Raw genomic sequence first — 16985 nt, forward strand, 5'->3', positions numbered from 1 at the left:
CAGAGGTTCCAGGGAAAAATGAAGATGATGTTGTTGTTGTTTTTCCTCCAGACCAGAATTTTAACCAATAAATGATGACATTGATAAATTGAGCGCCGAGAAGTTTGTTTTTTGTTATTCGCGTGGTTCCATGTGCTTAAAGTTTACAATTGTTTTCAAATGAAATTCATGTATGTGATTTTAGGTTTAGTGTAAATGTATATGCCCTCCATGTATTGTGATATACATGTATAGTATATGTGCCTTTCCAACCTCCCTGCTTATACATGTACATGTATTTCACACAGTGTTTAGTATCGCAAATTTTGTGAGTCGAATGCCACACTTGCACTGTAGACTTGCTAAATACATGTATATGGCGTATACAGCACTATAAAGCATACAAATTTCTGCAGTATTCAGTTCAAGATTCTGCTGACAAAAATACACACACTTTGCATCCAGACTTTGCCAATTGTTTCTTGGACAGAAAGTCGCAGATTTGTTGTTTTTGTGTTTTGGTTTATCCCAGCAATTACCATGTAATACAATACGTAACACTCGAGTGTGTATAGTATGAAGCAATGGAAATTTGCACCACACATATAGCTTTAAATATGCCTATATCATTGACAGAATATCCAAGTTAATATCATTAAATACATATTTGTGTATGTATGTGTGTGTGTGTATGTGTGTTCTCATCTGAATTGTGTCTCCAAGTTGATACACACGTAGTGATGGAGAAGCATTTAGAAATGAGTAGAAAGGTATTTTGTAAGCATGTTTTTCTGGGGGGGGGGGGGGTTCAGAATCATCCATAGATAACATTTGTGCAGTAGCATCCATTGCAGTAACCACTTTTATTTTCAATGATAGTGATGTGAATACATGTATATACACAATTTACATAATGTATCAAAATGAAAGTGTGACCCCATTCACACAGCTACAAGTGTATGCACATAACAATTCTTCACATTATACACAATATGTACACAAGAACTCCGCATCAACACAACCGTGAACATTTTATCAGACCTTCATGGATGAAAACTTCAGAAAACAATTTACGACATCTGTAAACCAGTTTTATCAAAGCCTTCACTTTTAGGATAATACTGGCTTTTAAACTTGTGCAAGAATTCATTACAGTCTGTCCTAAAAGGTTACTTCACTTTACTTCTATCCAGTACATTTAGGATATACAGCTTAGCTCAACTGTTACCATCTTGTTTGAAAGAAGTAAATCATCCCACACTATGACACACACTGTCTTATAAAATCAAAATAATGTTTGGGGGTTCCTCATCTTTAAACACAGAACAAATAACAAGGCATACATTCTAAAGAATGTCTCTGAATAAGAGAACCAAAATCACTTGGCATGATGACCGGTATGATTTACACAGCTTACATGCACAATCAAAACAATCACACTTTGTCACACTGATCGGTCTATTGTATATACTGTGTGGGCCAGGGTTATAACAGCACAACAGGGCTTTAGGTACAACCTAATGCAACAAACTATAATACACTTTATATATACATCAATATATTTCCTGTACAGTTTCTGTTTCTGGACGGAGAACTAATGGGAAAAGTGAACTGGATGATATCCAATATACCATGGTACAGTGCACTCCCGTTATAACGAACAAGTTTATAACAAAATTCCGGTTACAACAAAGTAAAAATTCAGGCCCCAATACTATCCGCTCTCTGTTTTTTGACGGTTTATTTGTCCGCTTATAACGAAATTTCGAAATAACCAAAGAAAACTGCCGGTCCCGAGGACTTCCGTTATAACGGGAGTCCACTGTACTTGATACACCACATTGTTATAATATGCTGCTACATAATTTATATACATACATGAATACATCTATTCAATATCTGGTTTGATTGATTTTCTGTTCTGCTCTCCAGTGAGACAGCAAAGGCTAGACAAGCTTTTGCTTGGTCTTCATGAACATGAATACACATGCATGATGCACTCTTAGATCAATAGAGACGACGCAATGAGAGGTACGTGAGAGACAAGGTGATTGTGCATTTTCCATACATTCAATCCCACCTTAAGACTGGCATATGATGGGTTTACAGTAGATAAATGGCCTTTATCTTGGTCTCATCAAATATGTGATGTGGATTACCTGGCCTAATATGTACATGCAGATGGCATAAAATCCATCTACAGGCAACATATGGGAGAATTGTTGCTGTGTACATAGTTCCACAGAGAATATCAAAATGAAATAAGGAAAGAGACTACGATCCAAGTGCATGGAATTAAATTCCATTTGCTCAAATCAGAAATGCTAGGGAGAACAGGTTAAAATAATATTATATAAATCTAAACAAAGATGAAGACAAAACTAAAAAATGACAATTTGGCGAGAGATATAAAGTGAGAATGAGGCAAAGTAACTTCACACAGGCCATTATTAAGGTAGATGTGTGACAGAAGATGTAACTGGTGAGAGTACACACAAAGTGAATGATGAAAATTTATGCTGTTAACAGTGAATTTACCTCTTTATTGCAGGTTTATTTCTTTCTTTTATTTTTTGTCACTTGAAGATGCCCCAAAACAGACTAATATCATCAGTATTTGTGGAGCAACTGCTATTTCACAACGCCATATCTCACAAAGTGTTTCCTATGCTGATCAAACAACTCAACATAAAGAATTCCCAAGGCCTTACTGTCAAACATCTAGTTCACAAATAAATTGCAATTAAAAGCAAACATAATATCCCTAATATTTCTTTCTGTTGTGAATACGTTGTCATGGGAAACAACATTAATGAAATCACGTCCATCTTTCAGTGAATGTCCATTGTTGTCTGAATTGTGAACTGTGCTCGAGAAAAATAACCCTGCAGTTTTAAAAATAGAGAAGAAATTCTGATCATAGTCGAACAATCACTCCAGCTCTCCAATGCATGCTGACAGTTTGTGTTTGTGAGGGCACAAAGTTCTGCAGAGTGGGCAGGGCAGCCAGTCTACTGCTCCAAAGCTTTCCCCTCTCCAGAGTTGGCGGTATCCGGTGGCGCCAGGACACCCGGAGGGTTGTTCTTGTTCATCTTGCTGGTGTGCTCCAGCAGAGAGAGGCAGACAAAGGCCCAGTTGTAGAGGTTCTGGGCCGGTAGAGACCCATGCTTTGCCACAGCACCATGGGGCACATCTACACCAAGATAAGATATGCATACATGGTAAATGCTACTGTATATTTGTTTTTTCTCATCATTATCATATTTTTGCACAACGTGGCTGCTGCAGGACAGAGAAAGCTGAATTTATCCTAATAGCATATCCCAAAAGTTTATCCTAAGAGTCTATCCGAAAAGTTCTCTGTGGAAAGTAGATTATCAATTAATGTTTACCATTCACTGATCATCATTTCTTGTCACAAAATCATCAAAATGTCATACATTTGAAAGGCACTTAGATATCATATGACTAGTGAAATCAGACTTGGAATGACTCCATGGTGTTTCTTTTTTGGACATGTTAGTTTCTATAATACACAAAGGGTGCGTTTGAGCGCTCTCCTAAAGCGAACTGTACTGTACCGTACCCCCACCAGAGGAGTGCTCAAATGCTCCTAAAGTGTACCGTACTGTACTACACCAAGCCAAAAGTGGACCACTTCCCGATGTGCTCCAAAAGGGTACCAAAAGTGTAACAAAAGCTCACATGTGAGAATGCGTGTATCATGCACATATTGTACAATGTACATCATAGTGCTAGAGTTCATTCTCTTTGTTCGGGACATCTCAAAGTAGTTCAAGTGCACCAGGCGAATGACCCTTTTGCTACAAAATGCAAGACCCCCTCTAAAAATAACCCATGTGGTATGCTTTCTTAAGAGAGCAGTCGAACCCTCCAAATCTGGCACATTTCAGTACAGTATGCTTTAGTTCAGTTCGTTTTGATTCGCTTTAATATTTAGAGCACTCAGACGCACGCAAAGTGTGCTCTGAGAGTTGGGCCCTGGATTGTCATTGCAACTATGGGATTGCAAGTATTAAGCCTTGTAAGTAATGATGTCCAATATAAATGTGATATAAAGCAGTTTCATTTTATGTACGTCTTCACTGTGTTGTACAGTATCTCATGTCGAAAGTGCTCTTGAGTCTTGTGAGGTTTCACTAGGTGCTCTTTGTAATAGTAATGAATTCAAGTGGAAAGCTTTTGAACGTATTCAATAGATAACACGGAGAGGAACTATAGGGTACTCATGACAGAGTAGGCTATGCTCACATTAAGCATGTATCATATGGAGTGCATAATACAGTACAGCAAAAGAAGCATTTGATTCATGTGATATAAAGGAGTTTCATTCTACATGTACATAAGATTTTGATGGGTTGTGTATCATGTTACAAGTGCTCTTGAGTCCAGTGAGGTTTCACTATAAAGTGTTCTCTGTTTAGTTATGTATATAAGTGTCATATTTTCGGACACTCATGGTTCCATAACTGCTAAAAGAGGAAGAAGAAAGGCCACTTTCATCCCATGTACTGGAAAATGACGCAGGCTTTGATAGCTTGTAGCAAACTGAGGACAGCCATGCTACAGTAAATGAAGTTTAGAGGTGCAACTATGTTTACGGAACCCAAGATGGCATAGGTTAAGGCCAATATATGCCCTCAAACTACTGTAATAGTTGCTCTTTTTGTGAGGGTTTAATTTTGGCAAATTAAACAATTTGATACCACTGCCCGCCCGAGGGTTATCAACTCCATGCTATGACCCGAGAGCATGATGTGATGATCATAGCATGCAGTTGACATCCTAATGAGCATAATATCAACAATGACCCCAATAAAAACTGTCCACTGTTTTGATTTGACAGAATTGATTTAAATAAGATTTTGATTGGTCAATTGTAATCATTCCAGTCAGTTCACACATCAGGCACTGCTAAAGATATTTGCAATGTGATTGCATTGGAGAAGGGTCACCTCTTGCATCAAGGGAAGCAAAGTGATTAACAGTACATGGACATACATACTGTATATACCACACACTGGCCAAAAAAAAAATACATTTCAGTACTATCAGGCAGTTTGGATACTATGAGGCTGCAGATAATCTTATTGTTTAATTCGTGCCCCAAATTTCAACTAATCAGAATTGAGGATTCATCAAGTGAGGTACATAAAGTGGTCTATGCTGACAGTAAGCATGCATAAAAGGAGGCGCATGCAGAGCAAGGAAGGCATTTGAATTGATTTAGGGTGTGTGACTAGAGTAGAAACCGATGAGTCCCTTTACCTTTAAGTCTTGATGAGATCATATCCACTATCCCGGCAATATTCTCAGCAGTGGGGTCAAATTCTTCAATCTTCTTGATCAAATCAGGACCAACAAACTAGGGAGAAAAAAACAAAAACAAAACAGACCATTATGACAATCTGAGTCCAATATCTGATATACATGATAAGTGCAGACCGATTTTTTTTTTTTTTTCATCAATGACAAGGTACAAAGACACTGACACAGGAATGACTTATCTGACACAATCTATCTGTGGTCTGATAACATACAACTACAAGTGTAGTTTTGGTTGTTTTATTTGCTGGTGCTTTGTTTTGCCTTTTAGAGTGCTTTTCAGATAATAGAAAATGAATGTTCCACTTTCTTTTAGAGTGCTGGAAGAAGGTAGAAATTGAATGTCCCACTTCCTTTACTTCATGACTGAGATTTGTTAGTACAGTATGGCAGGATGGCATTGAGGTCTGGGAAACCTTCATCCAAACTTACAACACAGATACATGTGTAAAAGAAAATCAATACAGTTGTCACTGATTGTATCTTGCGAGCATTTTCCCACTAAAGTATCTCTTGCAGCATAGATCCCAAAACAGAACAACACCCAAAAAAAAAAGAAAAGAAAATGATAGTGATCTGTTATCTTCTATGAATAACACTTCATAAATGGATCAATCAGTTGAATATAAAAGTAAGTGTGAAAGCCTTTCAAGTAAGATTACAAATAGACACACTGATTTCATCATTTGCACAAACATGTAAATACACTAATTTCACTCACATACATATCTAAATATATACACAAATTGTGAGTCTTGAGAATAATGTGGATTTAATCTTGCTACTAATTTCATGGTTGCCTCATATAAACCTTGCATGTTTGTAGCAAACGTGGCTTTGCCTTTCTCGGCATCTGCCAACCTACCCCCCCCCCCCCAATCTCACCACCATCACCCCACCATACCTGTTTGCACATGTTCCAAGAGTCCAGCTCACCCTCCTCGTATTTCTCCCGGTAGAAGAGGGCGAGGACGGAGACCAGGATGTTGTGGATGACCTTGGGCGGGTCCTTGTAGCTCTTGAGCTCGGCAAAGGCCTGGGCGTTGAGCTTACTGACCGTGTCCCGAAGGTCGGTCAGCATGATGCGGTCAAACATGATGTCGATGCGCGACTCCTCCGACCCCTTCTCAGCCTCTGCACGGATTACCAAAAACAAAGGTAAAACAACAGGTGATAATGAAGCAATACATGACAGGTAGTACACAGAATCCTTGCATACGGTTTTAACCTGTTGAAGACTAGTCCCGCATATATCTCGAGCAGGTGTCTATGGGAAATGCGTGTTATAGCAAAATCAGCCCGTTCTCAACGGGTCAATAAACCTATAAAGTTAGGTAAATACCAAGCAACTGCTTTAAAAATTTGTAATTTACATCTTTTTCTTGGTTGCACTATGTCTACAATGTGATTTGGAGGCATCGGTTTATTTTTTGTAACTGTGCATAAAACTTTCCTATTTGAACTCTGCACAAAATCTTTTTATACAGTTTTTTTTTTTTCAAAAATATGAGTGATTTGTGGTACCTTCTTCTATGATGTGTATATCAGTCTTCATTGCCCCTAATATGCTTTGGTCTGCAGGATGCCAAGCTTTGCTATGAACTCTATTACACTACCCATCTTTCGTAAACTGAAATGTGTCTTTGTATCTAACAGGACAGTACACTGCACTTAGACTGATATATCAGCCACAAAGTAAACACAGTTTGATCCTATGGCGCCCATTGCCATCCAACAGGATCATTGATACCCATCTCATGAATTGATAATAAATGGAAATGACTGAATTCATACACAATGACATTTCTGTGGAGGCAGTAGTGTTCTGCATTTTGGGGGCTTAAACACACAACCAACATGCTAGGCATTGCAACCACATCACGTAGCAGTCAGTCACTCGGAAATTATTGAAATATGCACTTACCCAAGACGATGTTCTTGTCTGCACCAGCTGACTCGTTGGACACCTCCTTGTGGGCTGCCTGTAGGAGCTTCAGCATGCGCTGCACCTCCTTGTTCTCATGGCCAGGCAGCTGCTTGAGGTCCCCGATGCTGAGGTCCACCAGGGCCACACAGCGGCCCTCTGTGTCCCTCAGGGGAAAGGCCAAATGCCGCTGACCGTAGGCGTCGGCCGTCACCGTCTCCGAGTTGTCCACGCACTTGAAGAGGTAGTCCCTGATGGGTTAGAGGCGGAACACAAAAATTTAATAAAATACTAAAATTTTAGTTAGTGCATCGGCTCCCAAGTACCAGCAACTGCATCATAATCTTAATGATCTTGGGTGTTCTGCTGCTCAAGTGCACAATTTTTTCTTTGCAATAAACATCTGTAACTGTCTTCTTGTGCCAGGTCACATATGGCTCTGACAGATCAATGCCCTTACCTGAAGAGGTTCTCCTTGCGCTCCAGTCTGGGAGGTCGGTCGTGGACGGTGATGGTTCCTTTTCGGTCAGTGGTGATCATCTTTCTCAGAACAAAGTCATCAATCTACCGAGCAAAGGAGATCATTCAAACATTAGAGAGGGACAGGTTACAAGACTAGACAATTAGGAAGGAGATAAGAGATCAATTTCATAGCAACAACAACAAAATCACTTCTACAAGAAAAAGAGCAATGTTAGAGTATGATGCAACAATTTAACAATTGCTGTGAAAATAAGCCTTCAGAACATCCAACCAGGTTTATATTTGTTTCATTTTTAGTTAGCACTGAACCATCATCATTCATTTACTAGAAACTTACTGCATACACGTAGCTACGATTAACTTTCATATCTTCTATCATTTAGCAGAGATAACTTGTTCAGTTTACTGCATGGCATAGACAGAACCACATGCTCATAGAAATGAATGTTGTTGGTAGACGTGACTATCATAGAGAATGTAAATACCTGGCACACCGAAATACTTATTGTTTAATGTTAGTTGTGATAATCTGCCATGCAGACAGGGGATTTTGGTCATATCAATGCACATACATAACTAAAATGAAATATGTCCTTGCAAAGAGGAGCACTGAGACTCTTCTAAAATGCTATGACCTTGCCAACATGCTTTAATCAACTGTTGTGCATTCCATATTATCATGATTCACAAACACTACCTTTAATAGAAACAGACAGGAAAGACCCCACGAAGTATACATAATGCCATGAGCAATTCTCTTGTACAACTTTGCGCATGCCACTGATGTGCAGTTGTGATGTGCAATAGTGTCTCAGGTGAACAAACTCTAAAGGCTTTTAAACGTTAGTGGGATTCAAATAATTATTATGGGTAACTTGTTACCCATCAAGTCCAGGATTCTATACTTTCTGTGGTTTGATGGTATATCTGTTTACTTCGTTTTTTGTTTTTTTTTCTTATTTTTTATAAAGCATTACTGGTATTTTACAAGGCAGAACAACAACTTCTCTTTCATTTGTGATCCGTTTTGGTCACAGACCATTGTGTATTTCAGTTCAGGAATCATCAAAAGCCTTGTGATCACTAGATGTGTACATGTGATCCTTGAATTGGCAACAAACATTTTAGAAGATTGCAGATAACATTTCTGTCTGGCAAAGCTTTGGAATTTTCTCTGATTCTGTGCATGTCTAAAGAATTCAACCAGTTCAATCTAATTTTCACCCAATACAGCACGTTACTCAGTAAAATGCAGAGTTCCCACTTTGATGTGGACTGGAAGACGTTTCGTGCAGAAATATTATCCCAGGACTTGATAGTTTACAGTGTTTTTATAAAATGTTAGTAGCACATCATAATCCAATGATTTGTTGAGAGCATAAACATGACCAGGCATTTGTTTTGCCGAACACAGGACTTTGCTTCTTTAGCATTTTCACATTGCAATGGTGACCGGGTGAGATTTCACATTTACTTGCAAAAATGGCTGCCTCAGAATTTAAAAGATCTACACTGGAAGTTATTTGATGACAAGGATCTGCTTCATCATATTATAGAAAACAAACAATACACATCATTTTGTTTGAGCATTATGATTACCAAACATTTTGTACCTTTAAAACAGTCCAAAACGCATTTGGCTGTTGCCCCAGGCATGTTAGACTATTCCAAAGGAACCATGTGTGGGTAAGTCTCAATCATGAACTCCCTGATCATGTGTATTATTTGTAGACAAGTACATGAATTCCTGTTCCATCTTTGAGGCATGACATCACATGAATGAGGCAAAGTTTGCAGATGTCTTGCAATGACCGCTCACACTGACCTTCTTGGATGACTCTTCCATGAAGAAAAAGATGTTTTTCTTTGTCTGATTGAGCAGACGTGGCCTTCGCAATTCATATTCCTAAAAATCGCACCACCCCAGTGATTTACATAGCACATGCAGTGAGGGGACATTTAGTACCAACACAACAAAAATACACAGATGCATTAACAGATAGACAAGGAGTGCATGTCACAAACACAAATAACAAATGAGTGAAAACAGGAGAGAAGAGAAACATATTGTGCAAAATGAGATTACTAGAAAAAGACAGAAAGCAACGGTTAAGTGCTGACATAAAGATATTAGTCTGAATAGTCACAGAAGAAAATCTTAACTGTTTTGCTTTATGTTGGATTTTTTTTGCATGTTTCTTTTTCATAGTTTTACTCATACCCCATGCAAGTATGCTTTTAAACAGTTTAAAAACCTATAACATGCATCACAGATCATCATGCGTATAATCTTATTCATATCCTCTCCTTCAATTCTGTGATTATTCCACAGCTTAATCCTGAACATTGTGGCAGGTGACTTGAGTGCAAAAAGCCTAGATGAGAATAAGTTCTCAAGAGAACATCCCATCTAAAGTGCAATTAATGATATAACTATCACGTCGGAAAGACTTTCAAAGGTGTCACTGAACAGCATTGTCCCCACAGTTTTAAACTTTCTTTTCTTCCCAAATACCAGCAGTTCTCTCCTGAACCTCCTCTTGTATCATTTGTTTTCCCCCTTACTTGTACACCCTGCATTTCTCTTTGCTGTTTTTACCTTTTTTCATTTCTCCTTTGTATACTTCTGGTTTTTGCACACAAATAAAGCAGACAAGTGAAAGCAACCCAAAGAAGAAAGGGGACAATGAAGCAGATGTCAGTATACTGCATCATCATACTGGGACAATGACAGAAATATCAAATATTTTTACTTTTTGTGTGACTGGCAATTAAACAAAATGTAATGTAAATCCATGCAGTACGACCACTAGTGTGTCACAAAACAAGTGCTAGTATGCCACAATTGCAAAACATGACAGAATCATTATTGCTTTGAAGGTGCAGAAAAAATTGAGAACAGGGAAGTGCTTCCAGTGCGTGCAAGAAATGAAGAAAACAGCTTACGTTGTTGTTTGAAAGGGGCTTAGAGGAAGCTGGAAGTATGGTGGGAAAATATTAAACAGACAAGTTGAAAATTCATAGGAAAGCTAACTGATTTGTTAGCACTCAATATATAATGAAATGAAAATGACATGTTAGATGGAATTGTGCACTTATCCAGTTACCAGAATTTCAAAATAAAGAGAAAAGACTGAAACGAAAAAGTTTGATGAATTAAGAAAAGCCATGATAGTGTGAAATACATTCAAGTTATAGAAAAATCATTGCAGAAAAATTGACATGGTAGGATATGAAAGGTACCTTATCGTCAGGTTCAACCATGAAAACGTTAATTTCCAGCACATGCGGGCTTCTACGATGAATCCAGGACACGGCGCTCTCTGCGATGCGCAGCGTCTTGCGTCTGACGTCCACATACTGGTAAGCTGTGGCAAATGCTTTGGCCACACCCTGTTTCAAGTCATAAAAACAGATCACAGAAATTCTCACACCCCTGTTTACTATGCAATGAATTTTACAAAATTAGAAGTTGATTCAGTGTTGAAAAAAAGCACTGAGCAAAATATTTGATTTATTGGTATCACAATTACCTGTACATAGCTTAATTGCAGAGTTTCCCATTCTGAAAGCATAAACTAACCTGTGATGTATATTTATTATTCTTTTGAACTAATATTTACCTGCCTAATTTACATATCCTTTTTTTGATACTACAGCACTTTTTTTTTTAAACTGGAGTTTTGTTATATGACAGGATGACACATTTCAGTTACAATGTAATCATTCATATATTGCCTGATGCAATGGGAGTGTTGAGGTCTCACCTGGAAAAAGCTGATTTCGTGCGTGATGAAGATGCTCTTGTCATGGGGGTCGTTGAGAGTGTCGATGCCCATCAAGCCAAACACCCTCTTCCGGAAGTCCTTAAGTGGGATGACGAGGAACGAACCCTGGCGGTCCTGCAAATGGATAAAGAGAACACACTTGTAAAGATATGGACATAATTTCACCCATGGGGATCACAAGTAACGTTTATTATAGATGATAACTACTTAATGACATTGATAACAATTATAGTAAATTTCAAGTAGTAGTGATTATTGATGTTGTTACTTCCTTTATTTTCATTACTGTTATCATTATCGCATACATAATGCAAACTATTACTACATCTCAGATAGCTGGATCATTCTCTTTGGAGCACGGTTTTCAGTTTATTTCCATTGAACTTGCTGACCTATAGGGATCTCTTTCATATCAAGACATACACAGGAATACATTTTTGATACAGTGACCACATAAATGATAATTGGGTCATGCTGCTATGTAGTTTGAATAGACTTTCTTTGTTTGTAATTCAAAAGTTTGAAAGGTTTTTATGAGTCAAGTTGCATATTATGTCAATCGTTCTTTAGATTTTTTATTTTTACCCCCTTGAGAGGTCTACACTTCTGCTCTAACAGCATAAACATCACATTTCTTTGTTGATGTATTAGAGTTGGGTATTCTGTATTGTTTCAAAGCCAGTTCTTCATTAGGCATCGCAGCTGAAATAGATGTAATTATGCTTGATACTACAAAGGTTAGATCTCCATCATTACAGACATTTCACACATTTTTAGATAAACAATTTGTGCACAGATATAAGAAGCTGATAAGTCAGTGAACCAAAACTTGATAGAATAAGAAAATTACTTATTTGGTGCAAATATTAATACAAAAGCAAGAATGAGTAAGCTTTCCTTCTGTGATTTGCTATCTAAAAGTGCAGCTAAACAATGCTAAGATACAAACGTGTACTACTTTAAATATTGTACGACACAGTTGCACCATGAACCACCGAGTATGTCTTTCTTTGTAGTAGTCTAACTACTGGTGAAATATGACTTCTCTGTGTACATTGTAAAAGAGAAATCATCTTCTAAGAAGAGAAATGAGAACAGATGTGTGGACAGTGATGTGCTTGCTTACAGACAAAAGAACACGTAGGAGGGAAGTAGAAAATAATATAATTGTGCATAGTAAAGACTAACATCAATACAATGAGTGTATTAATTCACAGGAGTATAATTATATATTTTAAAGTGCTGAATTGGGTGCCATAAAAAAGTACAAATAGTGAGTGATGACATGAATATACTGGTGACCGGTTATTACCACACTTGGTTGCCCAATGGAATGAGTTACATGATTGATATCCATCGCATACTGAATTACCACAACTCTCCATTACAGAAGAATAAACCTCACACTCAACAAATACAGTAGCACAAGCTACAGACAGTTTGACCAACATGGGACGGAAATTGAAAAGATGTACTGATTATCTAAATGTATTCCAGGTGTCTGATATGATATCTGAGTTTAAAGTCAAATGATTCTAATGTTTCTAACTTTGTCTTCACAATGTTTCTCATTTGCTGCGTGTGCAGAGAGAGACAGATAAATCTAATCCTAACTCAGCCAAAATCATGAGAGCTATAATGCTACTAGGCATAGCAAATCCTGTACGTCAGCACTTAAATGCAATTCAAGAAATGTTTCAGTTTTCTTTGACAGAACCCAAAAAAAGATAAATAAAGATTTTTAAAAAAAAAATCTTGCAAAGATACATGAAATCCACACAACAGAGGTATTTCAAGGTTCCTAAAGGATGCCATTTCAGTGATGTTCAAACTGTCATTTAAAGTCTTTATATTTTGTCAATTGTTTGCTCAAACTCTTTAAATTAACTCATGTTTGTTTGTTTGTTCTTTTTTCTTAATCAGCAGCAACTGTACTTTGCATACTCAATTTGATGGCAGCCATTTGGATCAAATTACTACATCACAGGCAACAAGCACCTCCTTGCTAACAGAATTGTGTCTCTGATAAACCCCAACAAACGTCATATGAGATAAGCCTTCTGATCAGCTCTTCTTTATGAGTAAATTAACGATCATATGTATTTCTACAGCATCTACCGATTGAGACCGAATATCAAAATTCATCTTGTTTGACTCTAATTTTCTTGGAGAGGAAGCAAGAAAATTCAGCTTGGGTTATAGCTTAGTGTCCGTCCCTCATGTTTGTTAAAAACAAGTAATTGAATGGATGGAACTTTGCACTTGTCTACCAATGTTCTTATTCACAAAAATAGACCTAGACATGATTTAACTGGAAAAAAAACAACCCAGACATTTAGACCAATATGGATTGACAATGAAAAGACAGTTGCCTGTAGTGTTGTATTGACTACCATGGATCAACGCAATACTGTGACAAAGCAGTAATGCAACTTTACAATGAAATGAAATTTTAGAAATGTAAATGGCATATAAACATATGTGTAAACTGACAAACAGTGAGGAAAAAAAATATTGACAAATATATTGTCATCTACATTAAAGGGAAGGCAAACCCAAAGAGTAATGTGGATTGAGTGAAAGCAGCAACATTAGTAGAACACATCAGTAAAACTAGTTTGAAGAAAATCGGACAATCGATGCAAAAGTTATGAATTTTTAAAGTTTTGGTGTTGGAACCGCTGGATGAGGAGACTACTAGAGGTTATGATGTACCTGTATGAGTGGACAATATACAGAAAATATAAAGAAAATTCCACAAAAATTCATTTTTCATGAAAATTACAAATTCCACCACTTTGTTACTGACATATGTTAAGGGTAGCAATTATTCCCCCTGCTTTCTGAAAGCGGTTAGTCAAGTGCTCTTTCATAATGCTAGAAAAGTGAATTTTTGTTGAATTTCCTTTATATTTTATTTGTATTGTTGTCAACTCATACGTCGTAACCTCTAGTAGTCTCCTCATTCAGCGGTTCCAACACCAAAACTTTAAGAATTCATAACTTTTGCATCGATTGTCCGATTTTCCTCAAACTTTCACTGACGTGTTCTGCTATTAACGTTGTTGCTTTCACTCAATCCACATTACTCTTTGGGTTTGCGTTCCCTGTAACATATAAACAGATATCACAGTCTACCACCTTAAGCTGGGCTATCATCAATGTGAAACACTACACAACAGGACAAACGTTGGCTGAAAGCCATGGATTTATTTAAAACAACCAAAGAAGTAAATCTAGAGTGTTCAAACTTTAAGGTCACTGTGGCTCTATCTAATGCTTTTCAGATACCTGTAAAGATACCATTGCAAAGGGCCATGATGTATACAAAACAAAACCAAACAAAACACAAATTAAACAAGTTATTGACTCACTGGTATCAGCTCTAAGCCAAACATAATATCCAAGTAAGAAACTTGCATTTGCTTTGTTTTTAGTCTTGGTTAATTCAGTAGGACTTTGTCTTGCTTTGTTTGCTTTGGTTTTACTGTATTGCTTGGTTTTGATTTGTATACAGGCCCTCGGTAACAATGCGGTGAGTAACTGCAGACAGGCGTGGGTTCTTGTGTCAAATCAGTAGTAACACACCCACACACCACAGCAAACCTCAGTCTCTGCTACCGGAATTCAAAACAGTCACACCAACGATTCACTTACTCTGGCCGGATCATAATCATCTATGGATATCTTCTTGTATTTCTGAGCAGCGTGCAATAGAGTGCAAAATTGCAACAGTGATAACAAAAAATGAAAAATGACCAAGGAAAAAAAAACATAAAAAAGCAAAGGCAAAAGGCATTCTATCACGATTGTGATGCAGGCATACAGTTACTCGCATCACTTATCGAGCAGAAGAATGAACATACACCAAATAACAGAATAAATATTTCCAAAAAATAAAAAATAAATAAAGAGGCAGTCTTGATGCACTGTGTACATCAGAAGACAAGATGATGGTAAGCTTTCACCTGACAGGCACAGTGCATAAAATGAACCCCACCAAGAGAGAGAGAGAGAAGAGAGAGCTATCGGACACAGACTGCATCAGACACTACGCGTGCAGGTGGATCGGCTTACCCTACGCCTCTGCTTTAAGGACTGGTTTTTTAGAGAGAGGATTTTGCGAGAAATCGTGACATGAGAAAAATGTCTTAGCATGCGAGAGGAATGCAACTCATGGGGTGGGGTGATAAAATGCAAGTAGGCTAGGGTTCAGAGAGCACTGGCATTTGAATGACCAAAAAAAAAAAAAGAAAAAAAAAATGTATTGCAGTTTACAATACTGAAAACTACCACAGTTGAACTTGTGCAGCTGTCAGTATTGCAAAGTGGTGCCTTTCTAGTGGCGATAAATCTTGTTGCTATATATTGCAATGAGACACAAGATGCTGGATTTGCTCCCAGAAATGAGACCACGGAAGATTCAAATCAAATTTGACAGATAGGATAGTTATACTGTCTACACCAATGGTCCACATGATGGAGATATCGACCATGTCTCAGACAGTGGTGGGTATGGATACAGCATTTAAATGTGGGGAGACATGGCAAAATAGAATGAGGTCAAAACCATAAACTGATGATTGATGATAGTGCAATAATGCCAATACATGGTCCATTGCAAAACAATTAATGACAGGTGTTCCATGATAAAAAAAAAAGAAGCCTACCTGTTAAAAAAAAAAAAAAAATGATGATGATAAGGGTGGTAATCATAATAATAACAATAATAATAATAATAATAAAAAAATAGTAACTTAAGTCCTGAAAAAATGGTAAAGATAGAATTATATGTTCAACAATGTTGCACAATGGAAAAATAAAAGTATTTCCATTCCAGCTTATCTTTTCAACCAACATTCATTCAGACACGTATCTCAATTATTGATATCTGACAGACATACCTCTTCACAAAAGGATCAATGTTACTGCTTGGAGTTCTCAATGATAAACAATACGTACATTTCACCACTGTTTCCTAATATGTTGGTGCAAAGCCCATAATAAAACCAGAGTGCACTTGAATGTTTGTGTTCCTGATTTGCACATTGGGAATACAACTCTGATGACAAGTTGTAAGACAATCTTTTCCTCTATAAAATGTATTTAAAGTTCATAATGACATCAATGCATACAATAAACATTCTGATTGAATCATCATGATACTGTTAGTTTTCTCATTTTCAGGCTATTCAAATCAACAAAGCCATGACAAGCTATCAAGTTGTCTCTCAAGACAAGTGTGCTGAGAGTACGGCTTTTACACAAAATCTTGTCACCATTAGCATCTTGGAAGTAATTTTCATCCACAAGTTGCTATACAGTACATACAGTATGCACACTTCAGGAACACAAAGTTTCTCGAGTCATTCCATAGGAAAGTTCCCATCACATTTCAGATCCCATCCAGTAAACACCTACACACATACCACAGCCTACTACCATATACCCATCACCCATGGTCC

General features: G+C 37.4%; 1 protein-coding gene across 1 annotated transcript in view; it reads right to left on the reverse strand.

The window, feature by feature from the left end:
- Window positions 1–2990: 2990 nt before the first annotated feature.
- The window catches only part of LOC139713930 (EF-hand calcium-binding domain-containing protein 5-like), a 34916-nt gene continuing 20921 nt past the window's right edge, over window positions 2991–16985 (reverse strand). Inside the window, exons 16-23 of the mRNA XM_071625649.1 lie at window positions 15178–15219; window positions 11500–11634; window positions 10976–11125; window positions 7710–7813; window positions 7250–7500; window positions 6230–6459; window positions 5269–5365; window positions 2991–3172 (exon numbers count right to left, since the gene is read on the reverse strand). Coding sequence (XP_071481750.1) covers window positions 2991–3172; window positions 5269–5365; window positions 6230–6459; window positions 7250–7500; window positions 7710–7813; window positions 10976–11125; window positions 11500–11634; window positions 15178–15219 — 1191 coding nt within the window. The remainder of the gene's footprint in view (window positions 3173–5268; window positions 5366–6229; window positions 6460–7249; window positions 7501–7709; window positions 7814–10975; window positions 11126–11499; window positions 11635–15177; window positions 15220–16985) is intronic.

This window comes from Diadema antillarum, unplaced genomic scaffold (genome assembly GCF_040938485.1).
Source record: "Diadema antillarum isolate AM-2024a unplaced genomic scaffold, OU_Dant_1.0 seq00002098_RagTag, whole genome shotgun sequence".
In the NCBI taxonomy this organism is placed as follows: domain Eukaryota; kingdom Metazoa; phylum Echinodermata; class Echinoidea; order Diadematoida; family Diadematidae; genus Diadema; species Diadema antillarum.